Consider the following 16,791-nt stretch of genomic DNA (forward strand, 5'->3'; position numbering starts at 1 on the left):
GCAGGGACACACCCCTGCTTCTGCACCAGCCTAACTCATCTTTGCCTCTTGATCTCTCTCGTCCCCCCCCCTCCTGTTTCAGCATCTGCTTCTGCACCTGGACTTCTCTCTGCCACAGTCTCTCCCTTCTCACTAAGCCCTGTTGCCTCTTCAGCTTCTGCCACCTCCTCCTCCAAGTCTTCTCCCTCTGACCCCTCATCCTCATCCCACCACCACTCATAGCTGCCAAGTTTTCCCTTTTCTCACGAGGAAGCCTATTCAGCATAAGGGAATTTCCCTTTAAAAAAGGGATAACTTGGCAGCTATGCCACCACTCCCCTGGCTCTGAGCCTTCTTCCCCTGGGGGTTCTCCAGCTGGTGCCTCCCCACACTCCTCTGCATCCAAACAGCCCAGGACATCTGGCTGCTGTTTGAATATATTTGCTTAAGTCACGAAGACTAGCATCTTTCCTATTTCACACATGCAAGACCTTTCAGGGCAGGTGATTTAAACTGCCAAACTACAAATCCATGGGAAATTACTGAAAAAACTCCAGCACCATTAAAAGCAGGCTATGGGGAGGGTAAGTTCAAAGGAAGTTTCCCAGTGGATTGCACCCCTATACGGAAGGAATAGAGCTCAGGGAAAGAAAGAGGGGAAATTATTGCCATGGAAATTTGTGTGTGATTAAAAGGGCTTCCTTCCTTCCTTACATAGTAAGTCCTCAGGGATGCAGACTTGAATAAAATATTGGAGGGGCCCAGGTAAGCGCCATCCCACATAATCAATCACATGACACAGCACACACACAGCATTTGAATGGCAATGCCCATCAACTGGGGGGGGGCTCCCTCAAATATTTTATTGGTAGGACCCAGGTGGCGCTGTGGTTAAACCACTGAGCCAAGGGCTTGCTGACCAGAAGGTCGGCGGTTCGAATCCCTGTGACGGGGTGAGCTCCCGTTGCTCGGTCCCAGCTCCTGCCAACCTAGCAGTTCGAAAGCATGTCAAAATGCAAGTAGATAAATAGGAACCGCTACAGCGGGAAGGTAAACGGTGTTTTCATGTGCTGCTCTGGTTTGCCAGAAGCGGCTTTGTCATGCTGGCCACATGACCCGGAAGCTATACGCCGGCTCCCTCGGCCAATAATGTGAGATGAGCGCGCAACCCCAGAGTCGGTCACGACTGGACCTAATGGTCAGGGGTCCCTTTACCTTTTACCTTTCCTTGGAGTTTTCAAGCAGAGGTTGGGTGGCCATCTGTCCTCAATGCGTTAGTTGAGATCCTTGCATTGCAGGGGGTTGGACTAGATGACCCTTGGGGGTACCTTCCAACTGTACAATTCTAAGATGGGACCTCAGGCCCTCGGAGCCGGCTCCTATGTCTGGCAAGATAAACTGGGCCACACACACATGAGTAAAAATACTTGGCCCAGGCAGTGTGGGGTTTAGCAAGGGCAGAGCCCGATGATTATTGTGCAGGCATGTTGTCAATGGCAAAGAACCATCAGCCTGTTGGTCTGCACTGAGCAAGTTCTACTAATTTGTTTCTTCTTTTTAAGACACTGATACCAAGTTTCGTAGCTAAGGCCTCTTTGGCTCTCAAACTGACACCCCACCCTTTGTCCCCACCACCTCCAGGGCTGGAATTCTTGAAATCATAAATAGATTGGGGACGCTTATTCTGTTGCTCCATGAAGCCAGGGAGTGTGTGAGAGAAAAGAGAGTAGCTTGGTGCTTGGGAGGACACCATGCTCCAGCAGCCAAAGCTCTGTCTCCACTCTGTCTCAGCTTCCCAGATTGGCAGATGAAACAGACGCCGCGGCAGCAGGATGAAGGGAGGCAGGGCACAGGAAAGGCTGGCTCAGAAAGAGCAGCCCAAAGGCCAACTGCTCAAGCCTGCCCCCAAATTCTCACTGAAGCCGATATCACGGCCACTTGCCCATCTTTTTGGCAAGGTTTCCTTGGCTTTAAAAATCTTCATGCCAAACAGAAGTTCAACAGGTAAACCTGCCCATACCTGTTGCATTCTTTGTGTGCCAAGGCACTGTGCTGGGATTGTTGCGGGGGGAGGGACCGGGGGAGAGAACTATGAGGAATGGCACTCCTCCAAAGATCAGGAGAATTATGGTGGTGGGAAAGCAGCATAATGAAGTAAAGTAAGATTAGCATATTGTTGTTGTTTAGTCGTTTAGTCGTGTCCAACTCTTCATGACCCAAATCATGCCAGGCACTCCTGTCTTCCACTGCCTCCCGCAGTTTGGTCAGACTCATGTTGGTGGCTTCGAGAACACTGTCCAACCATCTCATCCTCTGTCGTCCCCTTCTCCTAGTGCCCTCAATCTTTCCCAACCTCAGGGTCTTTTCCAGGGAGTCTTCTCTTCTCATGAGGTGGCCAAAGTATTGGAGCCTCAGCTTCACGATCTGTCCTTCCAGGGAGCACTCAGGGCTGATTTCCTTTAGAATGGATAGGTTTGATCTTCTTGCAGTCCATAGGACTCTCAAGTGTCTCCTCCAGCACCGTAATTCAAAAGCATCAATTCTTCGGTGATCATAAAGACTGGCACAAAAATGGTTTCCAGGGTGGATTTCAACTCGTCAGTACAAGTGTGACCTGACCTGAAACAAAGTGCTGCCATGGATCCTCACTGTCTGCCAACTGGAAGGGTTCCAGGCAGCCAGCAATGCCCCCTCCAAGCCATAAAGGGCTGGAGCCTGCCAATGTCTCTTCTCACCCCCCTTTCCTTTTCCTACTGACAGTCAACATTGTGTAACTGGTACAGGCAGTGGAGCATGCTCAGTCCTGGATTTATTACAAATTATTGTTTTGTGGGGTTTTACGTTTGCCTCCATTCAGGTTGTTGTTCTTACTGTTTGGTTATTCTGTGTACCTTGAGATTCAACCCAATTCTGCATTTATCAGAGGTCCCATTTTGGCTTCAGTCCTGTCAACCCTCAAGCACCCAAGTTCACTCTTAGGAGTGATGATGACGACAACTGCTGTGGGATCGGTGGGAGAGGGCAAGGAACATGTCTGGATGCAATGGAGGTTTCTGTAGCCATGCAAGACCAAAAACTCTATTACTCCAAACCTTTCAATCTTCTGCAGAAGCAAAAGATGTGCATTTCCTGAAGTATACTTTTGTAATTAGGGATGTGTCCCAAAATTATCCTTGGAGCTCTTCCAGATTATAGGTCTATCAAGCATTCATCCTGGTTCACTTGCACAAAGCTTATGGAGAGATTAGTGTGCTCTGTATTGAACATTTATTCTGATTCGTATGCAGGGCTGTTTTATGACAATGAGCATTGATCCCAATTTGTTTGTGGGGTATTTATATATCTTCCCATTAAACATTCATTTACCACACACTTTTCACTGCATGGCCCCAGCACATTTCTGACTGCAAAAGGTCTGTTGTTGTTTTAGAGAATAATTGTTGTGCCTTTTGGCACCAAGTGCGTTAATCACCTTAATTTCACAAACCTTAATTTCCCGTATGTGTTTAAATGGCTCACACAAAATAGTGACAGGCTGGAGGCATCCCTTGACTCTGGAATCAAGACAGAGTTGGATAAAGGATTCAGAAGAAATCACTTGTGCACCACCAAAGAATTTGGTTTAAGAAAGCTGTATGCAGAGCTCTGTCACAAATCTCACTTGCTATCTCCTGAAAGTGCTTGGAGGGATGCAGAGCTGAAGATTTTGCAGCTGGCTTTTATCACTTATTTGAATAATCATCCTGAAAGGAACTTTCTCTCTTCTCCTAGCCCTGAGTTCACTTGGAAATATTTTCATGACCTAGATGCTCATCCTGTTATTTTGAGGTTTTTGTATGTTGTTCTCTCGCTTCCACCCCTTTAACAGCTATCTGATGGATCCCCTATTGTCTCTGTGTTCTTTAGGTATACTTTCCCTACTCTGTACCAGTGAGTGGCTCAGTTTTTATCCTGTTTTATTAAGATGTAAACTTTAATTTAAAAGAGTGAGGGTTTGCAAGGCTCTTGGCGTGGGCAAGACCCACAGGTAGAGATCCTTAACTGGTGAGGGGGCGGGGGGGGGGGAAACAGTGGGCACCAACTAAATGATCCTTTATGGGCCACTCAGACACTTCGATGGAGCTCTCTTACTTCCTCACCCCTACTTGTGGATGGGGAAACTGCCATCTCCAGTCATTGGTGGGCTACAAATCCCACCATCCCTGACTATTGCCTGCACTGGGAATAGGGGCTGATGGAATCTGGAGTCCAAGACATCTCAAGGGTACCACAGGTTCTCCAGCCCTGCCTCCCAATCCAGTTTGCTTACTCTGCGTAAAAGAGGTGGGAACAGGGAAGCGTTATCACTTTGTGCCGAGTTCAGTGCTGAAATAGCTGCATAGCTCTACAGGCCTCCAGGTCTCTGGCATTTGCTCTACTTGATCAACTCCCAGTACAAGGCACATAAATCAAGAGCTGCCAGGCTATAAGCACTTCCTCATGCCTCTCCCTGCATCCCTAAACAAAGGCAGGGCATGGAATTTTGTTTCTTGCTTCAAAACTCAAGTTACTAGCCTTCATGGTTACAAAATGTCTTAAAACTGTAAATATCCCACATTTAAAATTTTCAGGACACACTCTAGGTAGCACAGGCTACATCAGTGATGGCGAACCTATGACACGCGTGTCAGCACTGACATGCATAGCCATTTTCGGTGACACACGGCCCTCCCCTTTTTCATTTTTTTAAAAGGGGAAACAATTATACATTTTTGTTATGTAAACTACAAATATCGTGAAATTATGGTTTTTTTTCTCGAAGTGACACACCATCCGAGTTATGCTCGGTTTTTTTGGTGAATTTTGACACACCAAGCTCAAAAGGTTGCCCATCACTGGGCTACATGCTAGTTTTAAGACAGAGATCCTTAGGCCTACTATTTCCCATGCAGAAAAGCTTTACACAGCATGTGTTAATCATAGCATGCCCATCTGTGGGTGTTTGTCTTGCTAAGTGTAGATGCAAATACAATTAAGAATACAGTAAGAATCTGTGGCCAGCTGAAGCCTCCTGTTGAACCACTTTTGCTCCAAGGAGACTAATAAGTTGAGAAAAATAAGATTAAAGATTGAGAGGCCTTAATGATACTCAATACCAGTTGCTGGAAACCCCAGGGAGGGAGAGCGTTCTTGCACTTGGATCCCGCTAGAGTTTCCTAGAGGCCTCTGGTTGGCCACTGGGAGAACAGGATGCTGCACTAGATGGGCTGTTGGCCTAGCAGGCCTCTTCTTATGTTCTTATATGACACCAGAGTCTTAGCCAACATCATGTTTTTACTACCATCTATTCTGAAAAATGGTATAGATCACCAAAGCCAACACTGGACCAGCATAGTAGGCTCCCAATTGGTATTAAGTACAGGTGAATAGTGGTTTTTATTCTTTCAGGTTCAGATTTATTTATTTACTGCCCCACTACAGAACCTGAGTCAGAGCATGAATTCCTCCCTTTGCTGCTACCTCTTGTTTATGAGTGGCTGCACTGTTCTGCCTAATCACAGCTGTGCTACAATCCTGGATTCTTTTACTTCATATTATTATTATTGTGTTTTATACCTTGGATACAGAGGAGATGGTGGCGGGAAGGTAGTCTCAGGGCCTGGTTTGACAGCATGTGATTCTAAACAGGCCTGGGCCTGGCCAGTGTCTGCATTGGGCGACCTGCTGGGGGCCCACTTGTGAGTTCCATGGTGGAGGAAAGATGGGATATAAATGTATTGAAATAAAATAGTGGGTTGTCACTCCAGTATTTCTTGTCTTTATGAGGAAAGCCTGTTTCCCCAGAAACTATTGGAGAAGCTGGGGAAAGGAGGGGCAGAAAACAGCTCATGTAGCCATCTGGAATAATGGGATTAGGAAGTGTGCATTTAAAGTTTTGAAAAAGCTGGTGGCGGCAGCCATAGCCATTGGTTCCCTCATGTCTAGTTTGGCCATCAGAGGGGTTATCTATAGGTATTTCACTCCCTGAGGTAGAACAGTAAATGTCACCCAACTCTGAGCAGACAGCACCTATGATATTTTGGTATCCAAGTCAGAAAACTCCACAAACACCAGACTTGTGGCATTCAAACATCTGCCTGGGCTTCTTCACTCTTCCTAATGGCAAGATCAGCCTTTTGTGGCAAAAATTTCATTGCAACCAAGAATTCAACATTTGCTTCAAAACTAGCTTTTGGCACCTGACACTATTATCAGAAACTGCCACTTGCCCTTGACATTGTTTTTATTCTTTAGCTTACCTGCAACTTACTTAATCTGCCCTCACTACTATTATCGGGACTATTCACCTAACCTTAAAAACATAGTCTGCTGTACACATTATACCTTTAAAGCACATTTGATCACATTCTTTCCCTTAAATAAATGTGGGCATTGTAGTTTACCCCGAATAGAGTTACAATTCCCAGCGACAAAGTACAGTTTGCAGAAGTCTTTGAAAAAATGGGCTTTAAAGGTATGGCAAAGGCACAGCCACGGCCATTATTTCGCTAAACTCTTCAGCTTTTTGTTGAAGAAATTAAGTTATCAGTATGCAGAAATCAGGAAGAAGAATGTGACAGGGGCTGATAAAAAATTTGGAGAGAACAAACATGTGATGAAAATGTTCCTCCTCCTCCCAAAACTCAGAAAGACCCTGTGAAGTTTATGGCATCAGGCCTAGGACCAACAAAGGCAATATTTATCCATACCGACATATGAAACCTCACAATGTGGCAATAGGCACAAGCCCAGATTTCTTAAAAGGAAAATAAATGGTTTGGGGCAAATCCATAAAGGATAGGTGTGTCAAAAGCTATTTAGTAGGGAGGGTAGTTAAATGGAGGATCCCTAACACTGGTCTCAGTGGGACTCTTGTCTTAGCCAGCAATTCTGATCCTCTTACTTTAACATTTGCTGAGGAGAGACTGTGCCAAAGGAATCCTGGTAGGGATCATTGCAAGTGTCCATCCCTTCTTGGAATTTTCACAGCCTGAGTAGTTCATAATGTGAACTAGACATTTCTGGTTCTTTGTTTTGGGGAGATGGGGTGGGGAGAACAAGAACTGCTTGCCATTCAAAAAATAAATACTGTAGAAATTCCACACCAGCTGCACACCTCTGCCTTTGCCCTCACTCTGGTCTTATTCACACTTTTTGCCCTGCTCTTTCCAGGCTTCAAAGCTTTGTGTCTATTTCTGCTTTCTGCTATTTCTGCTTTCACGCTTCAAAGCTTTGTGTCTATTTCTGCAGTAAAGGGAGGGTTTTCATGGGGCAAAGTGCAGAGCGAAAAAGGTGTGCTCAGACATGCAGCTTGAAAGCTCGGACCTGAACCTGGAAAGGGGGGGGGGTGGCTATGAGTGGAAAGTGCCTGGAAAACGTGGAGAAAAAGTAGGTATAGATAACGGTTACCCCTCTGATGGCCAAACTAGACATGAGGGAACCAATGGCTACGGCTGCCGCCACCAGCTTTTTCAAAACTTTAAATGCACACTTCCTAATCCCATTATTCCAGATGGCTACATGAGCTGTTTTCTGCCCCTCCTTTCTCCAGCTTCTCCAATAGTTTCTGGGGAAACAGGCTTTCCTCATAAAGACAAGAAATACTGGAGTGACAACCCACTATTTTATTTCAATCCATTTATATCCCATCTTTCCTCCACCATGGAACTCACAAGTGGCCTCCATGTGGTTCCCAGCAGGTCGCCCAATGCAGACACTGGCCAGGCCCAGGCCTGTTTAGAATCACATGCTGTCAAACCAGGCCCTGAGACTACCTTCCCGCCACCATCTCCTCTGTATCCAAGGTATAAAACACAATAATAATAATATGAAGTAAAAGAATCCAGGATTGTAGCACAGCTGTGATTAGGCAGCAGTGCAGCCACTCATAAACAAGAGGTAGCAGCAAAGGGAGGAATTCATGCTCTGACTCAGGTTCTGTTTCACCTTAAGAATGCAGTTTGTTCTGTACCCATTTGAAAACTTGCCTTGCTAAAACCGCCGTAATTTCCCCCACAGGCTGCTGTTGAAGGAACCTCGCAACAGTCCTGCAACACAGTCCACTTGTAGTACTTCAGGCTAGAGCTGAGGCCAAGGTTGGTGGGATTTCCAGTCCAAAGCCCTCAGCTTGAAACAAAGGTCAGCTCTGCTTAAAACACCACCCTGAAATCTTAGTTTCAGTGCTCAATTGCATGCTGACACATGTGGTCCACTGAATGACATGCAACTGCACTGTGCTTTTAAATGTTTAAATATAAAAAAACCATTTTCCCCTGCAGAAGAGGCCCACTGGAAAAAACTGTGAGCTCCCACCTTTACTGTCCCATTGTTAAATACAATTTCTCAATTTTTCCCCACAGAAGCCCATTACTGCAGGGATAACCGGGGGGGGGGGGGAGGGAATGACATTGAGTATCAGCTCAGAAGCTGAATAGTGTTAAATTGTCACACCACTCCAAGTATCTGAAGAAGTGTGCATGCACATGAAAGCTCATACCAAAATAAAAACTTAGTTGGTCTTTAAGGTGCTACTGAAGGAATTTTTTTATTTTGCTTCGACTCAGACCAACACGGCTACCTACCTGGCACTCCAAGTATGTTTTTCATCCTTAAGGCAGTGCAGTGTACCAGTTAGACAGTCAGACTAAGACCTGAGACAGGTTTTAAATGTCCCCTGAGCCATGCAGCTCACTGTGGGGAGTCTCTCAGCCTGACTTACTTCACAGGATTGCTGTGAAGATAAAACAAGGGAAGGGAGAAACATGTGTGTTCTTCCATTCCATCTCCTTTCAGCCCCAACCAGTACGGCCATTGTCCAGGTATGACAGGAGTTGTAGCCCAACATCTAGAGGACACCTTTGTTGGCTACCCTTGGCATAGAGAAGTGGGGAGGGGGCAAAGACGTTCAGGAAGCTGAATCCTGCATCTACTATATTGGCCTTCATTCCCAGTTCGGTCAGGACTAGCAGGAGACACACAGGCAACAGCTCAGGCCTAACTGAGGTGGGTAATAAGACCTAGGGCAAACATTTGTGCATCATGAGCAACACACCACACAAAATTGAGGTGGCGCATACATGTACGCCAGGGGCTGATGTCAATAGGGACCGCACGCCACCAGGCCTTGAGCCTGCTCAAACTCTGGGCCACTGAAGGCCAAGGGACCTGCCAGCACTGAGAAGGTGATGCTGCTAACGTGAGATGGGATAGAAACCCACCCCCCTGGTGTGTTTCAGCTCCCTGCACCCCCCCCTTAAGAACAAGCTGTTGCAAGAGGTAGGCAGGCAAATGATCTTTCTCTCAACCAGCAGAATGAGGCAAGATTCAAGTAGAGGAATTTAAAATGTAGGCTGGAGGTTCAGCTTCTGGGAGCTGTGTGTGTTGTCATTCAACTACACTCCCATTTCTAGGAAAAGGGATAGGGGAGGAGAAGGAAGTGAGCCAGCTGGAAGAGAAGGGCTCAATGCTTGCTTCCTCTATGGGATTGTCATCACATTAAGCCTCCTTGTCAGGGGCAGCCATCAAAGAATTTGGGGAAGCTGTTGAGGCAACTCCAAAACAGAGGAGTTCAGGGTCTGAATGTGAGAAATGAACAGAGACAAGTTGGGTTTGGGGAGGCTGGAAGCCACGCTCAGAACCAATGTTTTTTGGGTGGGGTGGAGGGGAGTGTGTTAAAAAAAAACCACCCCACTCCCCACTGTCCACAATGAATGTGTTCTTTAAAAACACACATTTTGTCAGAGAGGGAGGAAAAACACATCTGCAGTTAAAAAAAAGCAGGGGGACACCTCCCTCCTGCCAAGGCTCCTGGCCAGAATCACCCTCAACAGGGAGAGAAAGAACAGGCCCTCGATTGAAAGCTCCTCTCAACTGCCCTGCCAGGAAGGCTGCCCAAGGAGCGTTTTAAAGGTTACTCCTGGCCAGGATTCGGCTTTCACCATGATAAATCACCTGGCAGGGCCTGGGAAAACAGATCCACCAGTGCACAAACACCAATCGAAGACGAGGGGCAGGGAGGTGGAGTGAGAGAAAGAGAGCAAAACTTTCCACTTTGGCTGTGTGCTTTGGAAGACTGGACAGCTACCTGCAGCGCCGTCCACATGGCCTTTGGGCTGCTTCCCTCGTGCAAAAATGAAGTTTAACGTGGTGACCACACTGGTTTTTCAGGAGGATGTGACAGGGCAGTTTTTTTTGGATAGTTATTAGAAAAACAGGGCAAGAACAGGAGCAATGAATACACCTAAGATGCCTGACAGCAGTGATCAAAGGGAGACACACAGAAACTTTGTTCAGCACCAGCTTCACGAGACAGTGTGTGTGTGTGTGTGTGTGTGTGTGTGTGTATGTATTTGGGGGGGAAACAGTGGCATGCAGTTAGTGGACTATGGAGACTAGGCTAGTTCCCTGAATGTTCCTGGTAAATTAGAGTATTAAAGTCTGGCACCTCCTTCCCAAAGCCCGGGAAGCTTCTGCCCGGCTTAGAGGTGTGCGCCCCCCCTCCAAGCCACCACCCTCACAAGCTGGAGCCTCTGGTCCCAACTGTTCCCCTACAAGAAATTTCACCGCATGCCACGGGGTGGGGGTGGGGTGGAGTTTCCCCTTCATGCCCAGCACCCGACTTTCCAGGAGGATCTGGCCAGCCACAAGCTCTTGATCCAGCAGGGCTTTTCGTGTTCTCTCGACACACACCCCTTCTTCACTTGTCCTACAGAACTGAAGAGGAAAGTGTCAAGTCTGCAAGCCACCAAGAAAACCAAGGAGGCACATCCTCTCCCCTGCAAAAACACCTGGTGCTAGCGAGGGGGAAACGGAACCTCTCTTCTGACCCTGGTTGGGGGTGGTGGGAAAGCCTTTAGCTTTATTGCTCCTGCCTGCCATCCTGCTCCTTGCACGATTGAGGCACAAGTGCTCCGAGCCTCTTTCTGTCCCTCATCCTGAAGACCCTTGTCATCTACATGTGGCAACTCTCACACTCCTGACCATGCAGCTTTCATCTCTTTCTCTCAGAACCCTTCTACGGTACTTCCTCAGCTTAATTCCTCAAACTATTCCTTTCTTCCAGGGGTGAGGATGGCGACACTTTCCTAGCACTCCTTTATTCCATCTCCACTTGCTCCTCCCTCAAATCCTGCTCCCTCTTCACTTTTTCCCTTTTTTGAAGTGCATTGTTCTCTTTGCTCAGGAAAGCCACTTACAGACACAAGCTACATCCCTTCTGTGGCCATGGTTTTGGCACCAAATGAGGCACTCCAGACAGTAGCAACTTGTTGCTCAAGTCCTTGGCAGACCTTAGGAGGCAGAAGTTGAGTGCAAAAGGACAAAGACCAGAACCTTGACCGTAACCAGGGTGGGACTCAGGAGCCGGCAGACCAGAAGGCAGGCATTTTTTGGCCACAGAAACAAGTCAACAGGAGTGGGGTTTCAGTTTAGCTCATCAGAAGAACCCAAACGTCCCCCGCTCTTCATTAATCCAGAACACAGAATTCAGGGCTACAAGATCAATTTCCCCTTGCTCTGTTTTTTTTAATCCATTACCTCCATTTCACTCAGAAGCCACACTGAAAGCTTTGTTCTACCAGAGTTTTAATGAGAAGCTTTGTACAGACACCTTGTCCTTAATAGATATTATAAAAAAAATACAGAGGATTACGGACACAGGGGAGATCTTCCCCACCACAGCCAGATGGTATCAACAGGAGCGCATAAGCACTACACATAATGCTCCACTCATGCTCCCTTCAGGCTTTGGATGGAGTAGGTGAAACTACCCAGAGTCTGGGGGAGCAAGTGCAGCTAAAAGACAGGAGGACAGCCTTAGAGCACATGCTGAAATAGACCCAGCCAACCCTCGCCACCATGAAATGCTTCTGGCCCTGGTAGCCCAGCCCAACTGCCTCCCCAGACAGACAGACTTTGTCTTCCTCTTCCTCCTCTCCGCCACCTGTGAGAAACAGTCAAGCAGCAGTATTGTTCTGGTAAGTTCACACCCAGTCTCTTTATCGGGGGGGGGGGCACGGGCACAAGGATAAAGAGAGTTAGCAGGCCACTCAAAAGCTATATCACTGAAGGGGGGTTGCAGGACGGGGAAGGAGCAAATAATGGTGGATGAGCAGATCACCCAAACCCATGCCCAGAAAGTAAGGGGAGGGGGCTCGGCTAGGCTGCCCCCAGCCCCGTGAAAAACATGAGTGTACAGCAACCAGGCAGAGACTGGCCAGAACCACCAATATGCAGCAGGGGAAATCATTCTTCTTTCTTGTCTCTTGGTCCATCGCAGGCCTCCTGGGAGAAACAAGGAGGGTGGGGGAACAACATGGCGTTATATAAGAGGAGAATTATTTCATTCAACTTACCAGTTAGCTTCTCCATTTTACAAGCTTTATGGACACAGTTGTCTTGTTTCCCCATGCTCCCCCCCCTTTTTTTCAAAAGCTGCAGCCAAGTAAATAACATTGAATTCTACAAGTGGTTTATTTTTGTGCTGGTGATGGGGAGGAGCCAGAAGCTATGCAGTGCACTAAGGGCCCCACAGCTCAAGCCCCAGAACTCTCATTCCATCATCCCTTTGGCTTCTGAGAGGACAGCAAACACACACTTCCAGGCATGTGTTGCTGCCATTATGGGCTGGAAATCAGCTTTAAGTGAAGATTCCCAGGAACGAAATTTCCTTATTGTCCTTTGCCGCTTGTTACTTTTGCAGGATAAGGCAGACACATAGTTTTGGATTTGGAGTTTCACAGAGCTCTGCAGACAGCAGAGCAAGGTAGCCAGTGGACACTTTTGGCAGCAGAAAGCGAACTACAAGTCCATTGTCATTTCAGGCAGATAATAAGCAAGTCACAAGGCCTTGCATGCCCAAATGTACACAACAGATTTGACTCCCTGCTGGCTGATGACGCAATATCTCCATTCAAGCCATTGTCCTTTGTATTCTGCAAGGTCATAAGCTGCTCATTCTTAGGCACATCATTCAAGGCTGCTGCATGTGTTTTGCTTCTGTGCTGTACATCCCTAATGCTGGTCAGTGTGTGCACCAGCCACATGAAAGGCAGGTGTTGTGGTTGCATTTCCACAGCAGGCCAGTGATGATTCCATACCCTGACCAGTTAGGGATGCTCAAAAATCAAGGCTGTTTGCATGCTGAGAGAGAGGCCACCAGTGAATTTATGGCACAGGTGACTTCCCCATTCATAGCTCAGTCTTAGCCCCAGGCATCTTGAGACACACACATGTCCACAAATTCCACCAGACTGAGCCACATGGCTGAAAGGTTATCATCTTAGGTATAGCCCTGTTCTGCTACTCCACACACTAATGGCAACCTGAGGGGCAAACAGGCATTCTCAACAGTCCTTCTGAAAAGACAGTTTTGCCTTAGCATAAATGCTGCCCCCACCCTGGCCTCCACAGATGGCCAGGGACTTCAATGCAATTCTATCCTGTGCCCAAGTGCAGAGCTCAATTGTCTAGGAGGGACAGCAGCTGCAGTAGCAACATTCTGCCTCTCTGCCAACTAGTCAGCCGTTAGCACTGTAATCCTACCCAAGGGGGAGGGATCTGCTTACACAGCCCAAGGAGGAGGAAGACCACGCAGCTCCCTGCAGGAATGCAACCTGGAGGAAGCTGCCCAGAATGGCCAGGAAGGCAAATAGCTGGATGAGCAAAGCAGACTAACAGCAGCTACGGCCCACAATACTCCTACCAAGGTAAGCAGATGCCAGAAATCGCCAGCTAACACAGGTCCAATACCTTCCTGGATTCTGCTGCCCAATCAGAATCCAGTCTTCCTCCTCCTCACCCTCCACCCTGCAAATTCTCCCTTTGGAGGGCTGCGGTAGTGCTCAACTTAAGTAGAGCAGAAAGGTAATAGCCCAATGCACCCCTAATTTTGATGTCTGAGCGAGATGCAGAGCAGTCTATCAGCACCCTGTACAGGATGGGGTAGGACCATCACCCCTGACTTTTGGTCATGCTGGCTGGGGCTGAAGCTCAACAGTATCTAGAGCAAACCATGCCAGCCCACTGTACAGGGTGCTTTGGGGTATGATGGCAGCGAAGATGAAGAGCTGTGCGTGAAATATTAGCTCGGCAGGATACCTCACTGCAGAGAGGAGTTCCCACGCACTGTTTAGCATTTGCTGTCACTTAGTTATCCCCTCCCTTTGAAGACATGCTTCGAACAGAGTTCCCAAGACACCAGCCGAGAATGCTGCTGTTGGCACCCACACCTCCTCAACATGGCCTTCCCCAACCTAATGCCTTCTATAAGGCAGTGCTGGGGCTCATGGGAGGGCACCAGGTTGGGGAAGGCAGCCTTAAGAAAAGGCCAGCATGAGAGCCTTCAATCACCATCCAGGAACAATGCTCAAGGGCATGTGAGTAGCTGGAAAGGTCCCTATCCTCCTCCTCCTCACAGGGCAAGGACATCTCTGCTTCCCTAGGTGCCCAAAGGCACACTGGCCCTTTAGAAGCAGGAGGGTGCCATTCCTCAGCAGTGCCATCCTGCAGAGCCATCAGAATAGCAACGACACCGAGATCCTATTTTTAAGCAGCTGGCAAGGCACACTGTTACTGAGTCTTGGCAGCCGGATCACACCGGCTCTGGGGGGGGGGGGGGAAGCAGGTGGTTGCAGCAGCACACAGGCGAAGCCAAGACAGAGCTCAGTAAGGACTTGTGGGCTGAAGGGAGCATGGGGATGAGAAGGGATTGGAATGAGAATATTCAGAGCAACACCCATCGCAATCCAAAAAGAGGCTGCGTGGGGGGTAATTAAGCCCTGGAGGCAGGAGGCTTACTCAGCATGGGTTACAACAGAACCTTGAATTTTTTTTTATCATCCTAAGGCTGAGAAAGAAGAGGCAGTTGCTGCCCCAGTCCAAGCCATCCGAGCCCCACCATGCAGCAGAGAGCAAGCAAAATGCAGAAGACTTGGCTCATGTGAACTGCCTGAAGCCCAGTCAAGCCTTCCAGAACCACCCTCCCCAACTGCAAACTTCTAGAGCAAAAGGGACAAGCTATAGTCACTAACTACAAGAGAACTGTGCAAGCGATCAGCTCCATTCCCCATGGGAGGCTTCCTGGAATGCCCAATGGGGACTAAGGCTGTGTACGCACCATACAAATAAAGCACACAAGATTTCCCTCAAAGAATCCTGGGAACTGTAGTTTACTCCTCACAGAATTACGATTCCCAGTGCCGATGACAACCCAGAGTCCCCAGGATGCTTTGGGGGAAGCCATGTGCTTTAAACGTATGGTGTGTACGCAGCCTTGGATAACAAGAGGGGCTGGTTAAGCATGGGAATTGGGAAGGGGGCCATCACAAGATTGTGAATGAAAGGGGGGGGGGGTATTTTCCCAATTCCAAAGAATTGCCAGTAAGCTTCTGGAGAGGACAGTGACACACAAAGAAACCTTCTCCTAAGATCTACTAGAAAATATTATTTGGTCCCAAAACAATAGTTGGGAGGCTGTTCCTGAGGTTTCCCACCTCTGATAACCAGACATCACTAACAGCACCAAACTGCTGTTAATGAACTTGTATACAGTCCTTCACTCCTGAGTTTAAGTCCAGCCTGGGGAAAAGAAAAGCCCTTGGCATCCTTCACATCTTTGCAGGCAGTGCTGCCTCAAGTATTGTTTTAAAACATGGGCAGTAAGGGGCCCAGCCCCTTCCGCACTTCCTTGAGGTGGTGCCAGGCTCAGCATTGTTCCTCCCCGCCCACCTGTTATCAAGCTCCCAGGTGAGGCAGCGTCTTGTGACCTGCTGCTTACGTGCAGACAGAAACGTGGAGGGTTGTTTACCAGGCAGGATTCCCAGGCACTGCCAGGATCCTCCCCCTTGCTGGTACTCCGCGAATGGGAGAGGCTGGAGTAAAAAACCCGCAACCAAGGCCGGGCAGCTTCTCTCAGCCACTGTGTGCAGATTAGGTTACCCTGGCAACGAAAGCTGGATTATTTTTATACGTGTGTGTGTGTGCTGTGTTTGTTGTGGGCTGGCCATTTAAACCTAGCCAACCAGTGATACAGGGTAGGAGGGAAGGCAGGTCTGCAGCAGCAGACAACTGTAATCCAACAGATTCAAAGCCCTCCCTTAAGAATGCAGAAAGAAGCTCCATTAATGTACCAAAGCTACTCATCAACATCAAACCCCCACCCCCAAAAAAAGACTGACGGCTCTTTAATTCCTGCTACAGGGGTGGCCACTTTCAGGGGAACCTGAGAAGGGGGAGGTTTAGAAGCACCCACTGCATGCACAAATGTGAAACCTCCCACAACACATTCTAGAACAGGGATTTAAACAGGAAGGATGTACGTTCTTGAAGGTAGAGATGGTCAACAACAAGTTTCCAGAACTTGTGCAAGGCTCTTGCTAACTTTTAAGGATAGCTGATGCACAGTCAAAAGGTTTGGGGTGCAAGGGGTGGGGGTGGGGAAGAGAGCACACCCCTGAGGAGGTAATCATGGGTTATAGGACTATAAGCAGGGGGAGACACAGCTCCTGCTTTTCCTGAAAGCTTGAACAACGGCAAGACACACATTTATTTTCAGTTACAGCTGAAACTTCGGAAGACTCCCCAGCTACCCTCATCTGGAGGAAGATTTGTTCACAAAACTGGCTTTGCCCAGCAGGAGTGACCATGCTGGACTCACTGCCTCACGCACAGCTGAAATCCAACAAGGAACAAAGCACAGGGCAAGAAAAAAGGAGGTTCTACTTGGGATGCCCCCATCTGAACCACTGTTATGGGCCGACCACATCAGAAACCTTACTGCTCTAGAGTCACCCCATT

At 48.0% G+C, this 16,791-nt stretch overlaps 1 protein-coding gene across 1 annotated transcript in view; it reads right to left on the minus strand.

Moving 5' to 3' along the window:
* Positions 1–11,563: 11,563 nt before the first annotated feature.
* BCAP31 (B cell receptor associated protein 31) overlaps positions 11,564–16,791 on the minus strand; it is a 35,078-nt gene continuing 29,850 nt past the window's right edge. Inside the window, exon 8 of the mRNA XM_035140481.3 lies at positions 11,564–12,279. Within this exon, the coding sequence (XP_034996372.1) occupies positions 12,241–12,279 (39 nt within the window). The 3' untranslated portion in view covers positions 11,564–12,240. The remainder of the gene's footprint in view (positions 12,280–16,791) is intronic.

The sequence above is a fragment of the Zootoca vivipara genome, chromosome 15, assembly GCF_965207765.1.
Source record: "Zootoca vivipara chromosome 15, rZooViv2.hap1.1, whole genome shotgun sequence".
Taxonomy (NCBI): Eukaryota; Metazoa; Chordata; class Lepidosauria; order Squamata; family Lacertidae; genus Zootoca; species Zootoca vivipara.